Below are 7,070 nucleotides of genomic sequence, written 5' to 3' on the forward strand. Positions count from 1 at the left end.
CATTGATTTTAGGAGGACTGTTTTTACAAGAATCGTATGTTGGCTGTAACGCAACTCCGGGATGTTTGAGGTGTGAAGAAGCAGAAGAGTGGAAATAGCGGATGAATAATCTTCAATTCTAAAGAGAAAAGAAAAAAAAAAACCTTTGGCGCGAGGAGAGAGGGGTCACTTCTCCCCATTTTCCCGAAAATAAAAAAATATAACTTGTCCTGAATACCAAATGTTAGTTTGAAAAGCCCCCCAGCAAGACAATGGAGGCGTCCGCCAATGGGTCCAGTTTTGGCATCGACTCGCTGCTGTCCCACAGGCCTGGAAGTCCGGTGTCCAAAGGGGACAGCCTGGCGGGGGAGTGCCGCTCGCCGCTGGAGTTCAGCCCGAGGTCCGACGTGGAGAGCGGCTGCTCGTCGCCCCCGTCGCCGAGGAGAGAGTGCGTGGACGAGGTGGCCCAGAGGCAAGGTCATGGCGGCGTCATCGGCCTGCCGCCGCACCTGCAACACGCGCAGCAGAGGACCGTGACCTCCTCGTTCCTCATCCGGGACATCCTGGCGGACTGTAAGCCGCTGGCCGCATGTGCGCCCTACTCCAGCAACGGGCAGCCGACCCAGGAGGGCGGCCGCCTGGCCTCTAAGATCGCGGACGACTTTATGGAGAAAATCCACAGCAATTCCTCGTCGGACAGTGAATATAAAGGTAAGAAGAGGCGGCGTGGAAACCCGGGAAAGCACACTTTTTATTAAATCAAATTACAATATTTTCTTTGAGTTTTCCTGAAATTATACATTAAAATAAGGAATTTCCTATGCCTTCATTTGGTTAAACTCAACAAATAACGATGCATTTTCTTCGGTTGGATTTAAATTGAAATATTTTATTTGGACTACTCTCATTAAATAATAAATTAAATAAAACGGCAAAAATGTGTGGTGTCAAAAATTAGTTGGGCAAAATAAAAAAAAATTCAATATGTGTTATTTTTTTCCCCTAAATTAAATTTAGCTATAATAAAAGACTGGCTTTAATTTAAATTAGAAATTCCAAGGAAGTTGTACGACCATCTCCTTTTGTGAATTATTGAAAAAGGTTCAAACTAAATTAATATACACTCTAATTATTTGGACACAGTATCAAACACAGGAAGCCACCAATAAATCTGCAGATCTGAGGTGGAGCTGTGATCTGTCCACTAACACTGTGACGGGCTCAATTGAGTTCAATTTCAGGAGGTTATTTAAGACAAGGTAAGAAGAAGAAAAAAGAAAGAGTGCATGTGTGCATCCATGTGTGGTTCGTCGTGAGCCCTTTGCATTTGCAGAATATCCAGAAAGCATCTGTTGATGTCAGGGAGTTCAGTGGATGGAGGAGATGACAGGGTCGCCTCCAGATAAATGCCATCAAGGGCCTCTCTGTTTCCAATCATGTCAGCCATAACAGACATGTCACCTCCATTGACAGTTTAATGAAGCAGAGCTTGGAAGAGGAGCTCCGCTGGAGGCTGCGTGGAGACATTTGCCGGCAAATCAATCACATGCAACAAACAGGGAAATTCACTAATAAAGTGAATAACATTTTATGATATATATTTTTCTTTTTTTTTGTAATCACAAAACATGGTTCCGCCTTAGATATTTCTTTACACCAGCGTGTGCGTGCCTGGGCGTATTGTCTGCGTGCACACGCGTGTTGCGCGGCGGATGGAGAGACGCGGATCGACGGGCTGATTGATGGAGGGAGCCGCGGGGCCCGCGGAGCCGCTCCGTACGGCGGAAACTTTGATTCTTTTCTCCCGCTATTCCGGCTCCTGTAATCTAGCCTGGATTTGATGCAATTTGTCCCCTTCGCTAATCAGATTTGTAAGCGCGCCGAGGCCGCCCGGCTCTTGATTTCCTCACTCATTTCCACGGTCCTGTGAAGTTTCCTCCGGTCGCGGTTGAAAGGCTCCGTCCTTTCCCTTGTGGCTCAATTAGGCGGATTATTGTGCTTCTTGAGACGACTCAACTATTCAAGTACCGAGATCTCTCGCCGCGCTCGCTTCTACCCCCTCTTTTTCTCTCTCTTTCTTTGTTTTTCTTCATCTTCTTCCCCCTCTTCTCCATCTCCCCCTCTCTCACAGAGAATAAGGAGTGTATATCAATGCTCGCCCTGACATGACACCCCACAGAAGAAGAACAAAGGCTGACGGGGAAATAGATCAGATTGGAAGTACGAATATTGGAAGAGCTTTTCATAACAATTTAAGACCAAATCAAACAGCTCCATGCAGCCTATAGGCACAGCTCCCAACAAAAACCCACCATTCTCCCCTTTTGAATGTGGATTGAGCCATAATAATGATAATTTTAATCACCTTGGCAAAAAATTGAAGGTGTTTTTGCTGAACTTCTTCTAACTTGGATAAGGTGTCCTAAACCGGAAAATAATTAAAACGCGCGTTTCCCACCCCGTGACTCAATTAAACACAAAACCAAGCGCTGCCGAGGTCAAAACTTTGGCTTGGAGATATCCGACCATCACATGTATGCTCAATTATTTCAGAAAATTACATAGTCTGTTTTAAACTTCTTTTGGATTATTTTTATGAGCACACAGGGCCTGAGGCTCACATTGCTAAATTTAGTATTGATTGACCCACATTTTACCACAAAACTGCTCAAATATTCCCATAAATCAATCTATTTTTGTATCACTGTACATTGATAGATGTTTGACTTGCATGATGGTGCTGCTGCTGCGCAGATTTCCTTCCTCCACCCTCTGTGGACACAAAGACGCATGGCACCTTTACGCACAGTGTATATGAGAGAGGCCTTGGTTCCGGTCTGACCCTCTGCTGTTCTTCCAGTGAAAGAGGAGGGGGACCGGGAAATCTCCAGCAGCAGGGACAGTCCTCAGGTCCGGCTGAAGAAGCCCCGCAAGGCCCGGACGGCCTTCACAGACCACCAGCTGGCGCAGCTGGAGCGCAGCTTCGAGCGGCAGAAGTACCTGAGCGTCCAGGACCGGATGGAGCTGGCGGCCTCCCTCAACCTCACCGACACGCAGGTCAAGACCTGGTACCAGAACCGGAGGTAAAGAACGCACCGGCCTCCTCGTGAGGGGGGACAGAAGGAGGGAGGAGAGGGGGAGGGGGGGTCATTTCTCACGACTGACTTCACCATGAAGGGACGCCATGTTGTTCTTTCAGCTCCATCCAAAGGTCGCACAAGTTTACTTCACATCCAAATCACTGCAGCGCTGCATAAACTTCATATCATGTAGTTTCCAAATATGACGATTTATGTTGAACTCTTCATGTTTGCATTCAGCCTTAAGGATTTATTGTCTTTCAAGTCTTCATAAGCGTAAAGAGGCATTCAAAATCACTCCAGAATTATCTTGTAGAACCACAAACAACCAGATATTTGATCATCCACAATAGAAACCATTGGGTTTCCAAAAACCCTTTCATTTATTTCAGTTCATTTTCTAACTTCCCCCCATTTTATCTGAATAGCACTGAACCTAATAAAGACACATGGATTCATTTAAATTTATTTTCATTTTTATTTATTTTATTTCATATTGAAAATAATTTGAATAATTTAAATTCTTATTTTATAATTATCATTTGTATTGTCTCAAAAGTCCTTAATTAATAAAGTTGGATTCAATTCGTTTTTATCTAAATGTGTCTTAATAGAAATTATCCATGAAATACATTTGATTAATTTTAGTTCTATTTATATATGTTCTGAATAGTTTTTAGGCGAATAAGAAAATAATGATTCAATTCTGGTTTATGTTATTTGTTCAAAATATAAATTTATATATTCAACCCATTTAAAGTTTAAATTCTATTTTATAGACAACAGATACAAACTGACAACACACTTGATAATCTCATCATTTATTTACATATTTACATTTTGTGAAGGGAAGGTCAGATTATAAACTCTAGATTTAATGCTGCTTGGAGAACCTCTACAAGATCAAATCACACCTTTTCTTTAACTTCACCTGTTCAATAAGTGTCACTCTGATTTTATTAATCAACAATTTTACCGTCTTTACGCAGCAAAACGACCAATTTCCATCCAGTTCACCTTTAATAGTTGTAAACCTCACTGTCAACTTTTTCTTGACTAAAGACTGCATGCACAGTCTGCTTCCGTGTAAATAATACAAATAAAAAGGTTTTCGGTTGGATTGCCTACAGTTTTTATTTGTCTGCTGTTTAGAGTCTCAGGCTGCTAAATGACATAAATAAATATAAAAACACAACACTTTGGAGAATGAATAATGCATGCTTGCATGTGTGCATATTAATAATTCAAACAAAACTACTATATCTACTCAATTATCTTTATTATGAATTATTCACCTGCGTGCAGTGCGCGTGGGGTTTTTGGGTGTGAACACAAGTGACAGGTTGGAGATTTTTGATGGGGCTGATTTATAAGGTGAAAAATAAACAAACAAGCATTGTTGGCTTGTAATGGGATGAGAGGTAAACAGATGGGAGATATTTCACTGCGCTCCTGCTGCTGCATCTCACCAGCCGCTCGTCTCTCCGTCTCTCCTTCTGCAGGACAAAGTGGAAGCGGCAGACTGCGGTGGGACTGGAGCTTCTGGCGGAGGCCGGGAACTACTCGGCCCTGCAGAGGATGTTTCCGTCCCCGTACTTCTACCCGCAGAGCCTGGTGTCCAACCTGGACCCGGGCGCGGCCCTTTACCTGTACCGGGGCCCCTCGGCGCCGCCGCCGGCCCTGCAGAGACCCCTGGTGCCGCGGATCCTTCTGCACGGGCTACAAGGGGGCGGCGACCCGCCGCCCCCGCCGCCTCTGCCCCCCATGTCCGGCGTGCTCACCCGGCCGACCCAGCAGCGGTGAGCCGCTGCCCCCCACCTCCCCTTCCCCGATCACGCAGTGTTGGACTCCTTCAAATAAAGACTGAGAAAGTGGAGAAGACGTACGGAAACGCAAAGAGAAAAAAAACAAGGCATTTTTGAGCTTTTATGAGGCCGATTGATGAACTCTGAGGACGGAGACTCTTACGTGTCTGCGTGGAAGACTTTTTCTTTCTCCAGTCTGTCCTTTTTGGGGGAAAGGAGCTTTATTTATGTTATTATTTATTTTTCAATAAGAAAAGTGTTTAAGTTATGTATTTATTTAAGTCCGTTCAGTATTCTTTACCATCAACAACACAAATGTTGACACTTTGACCTCCAGTTCAAAGCCAATTAGACTTATTATTATTATAATTATTATAATAATTATTATTATTATTGGCAGCAGCAAATATGCTAACTTTTTTTTAAAAATTACTATTATTATTATTTTTCTTCTCCACCTGCAGACTATCAGCACCCCTGAACCTGTAAATAAGAATATTTTGCATTTTAACCGAAAGAGACTGAATTTAAAAAAAAAATACGTTTTTCCTCTCTTCTTTTTTGTTTTTGTTTTTGTTTAGTTTTTTTGTTCCGTTTTGGTGCGTCTTTTCCAGACCACGGTGATCCAGTTCTACATAATGGGCTAGATTAGCCATGAGAAGCAACTACAAGCCAGCGGGTCAGAATAATAATACTTAAAAAAAATAATAATTAAAGATACGGTGGAGAGGAAGGAAAGAAGGGAAGAAGAAAGGACTCCTGCCGGAACAAACATGAGAGAAATAAATCTATATGGAGATTTTCTTGTTCTTTTCTTTTCGCGGGGTAAAACTGTGGAGTAATTTATTTAAAAAAGGTTTTATCCCCCAGAGAGAGGGGGAAATGCAGGAGGAAGACCCTCAGTGATGGTTCATTTTGTATTTTTCCATAAATAAACCGGCTGGACTCCGCCTGTTGATTTGCTATAGATGTATTTGAACAGACGTTGTGCATTACTTATGTTATTTCATATGAAGCCGTGATAACCCTTAATTGTTATACTTCTCCTTTGGTGATAAAAAATGTATATTGCAGATATCAAACTTGTGGAGTGGTTCTCGTAATATTTCCTGGATCGTTTTACCTCTCCCTTTTTTTTTTAATTTATGCTTTTCATTTTGGATTTCCTTTCTCCCCCCAAAATCTCCCTCCTTTCGTGAAGTTCAGTTTCTTTTAATTTTAGTGAAATAAACCAAAAACTAACTAAAAAAAAAAAGAAGCTGGACAGAAAGAAGTGGGGGGATTTGATGTAAAAGAGAATTACTTTTATAAATGTGGAAATAAACGTCTTTCGTTTAATAACGTGGCTGCTTGAGTATATGTGTGAAAGGGAAACGCCACAGGGGGCTGTCAGATGGACTCAACATGTGGACCGAGGATTTAAGAGGGAGGGAGAGGTTTATTTAAGGACAGGATAGGAGCATAAACTCGTAATCCGAAGCAAAAATACAATAAACATACGTTACTTTATCGAAAGATGCAGTTTTCGGTCGTTGGAATCTAAATTACGCAGAACATAGTTTACAAGCACACACGCTTGAAGACTGTTTTAACGGGATTTTCCGCGCAAAATTAGAAACAAATTGTGTGACTTTTTTTAATCAAACCCTTCTTTAAAAGGGCAGAAAAAAGTTTTGTTTTGTGTTTTTTTTTTTAAATGGTGTTTGCTTGAAGTTTTGCTGAAATTAAACTGGAAAAGAAACTAACAAATGTCAAAAAAGTCAATGAGCAAACGAGGTGCCGCTTTAAGCAGCACAAATATTAAAACGTTACAGACGTGTTGAACAAACCGCTTCCCTCCATCTCTGTTTGGTTTAATGTGGTTGATTTAATTTGTTTAAATCTGAGAGGATGGTGGAGGAAAGAGAAGGTGGATTCAGGGGCAAAGTTAATAAGAGTGTCACCAGAAGGCTTTAGTGTCATTTTTTCCCCCTATAAGATTTCATCCAGATGTTTGAAATTTTGCTCTCTTTTTTAATGCTTCGTCTGTTTATGATGCAAACACTGAGGAAAGACTGAGCGCGCGCACGTGGCGCGCACGGCTGTCCCCTCTGAAAAAAAGTACAATCAAAGATCAATTCCAGCTAATGTCTTTAGAGAAGGGCCAACAAAGCAGGGTGTCCAAAATGGATCACCCCCCCCTCCCCCCTCCCTCCTCTATCCATTC

General features: G+C 42.1%; 1 protein-coding gene across 1 annotated transcript; it reads left to right on the forward strand.

Moving 5' to 3' along the window:
* Positions 1-251: 251 nt before the first annotated feature.
* On the forward strand, positions 252-4,862 carry barhl1b (BarH-like homeobox 1b; the record flags this gene model as incomplete). Its single annotated transcript, XM_080476296.1, has 3 exons — positions 252-690; positions 2,840-3,062; positions 4,562-4,862. The coding sequence occupies 3 exons, from the start codon at positions 252-254 to the stop codon at positions 4,860-4,862; spliced, it is 963 nt and encodes a 320-aa protein (XP_080332422.1).
* Between the last annotated feature and the right edge of the window lie 2,208 nt (positions 4,863-7,070).

This window comes from Lipophrys pholis (assembly GCF_963383615.2).
Source record: "Lipophrys pholis genome assembly, chromosome: 12".
In the NCBI taxonomy this organism is placed as follows: Eukaryota; Metazoa; Chordata; class Actinopteri; order Blenniiformes; family Blenniidae; genus Lipophrys; species Lipophrys pholis.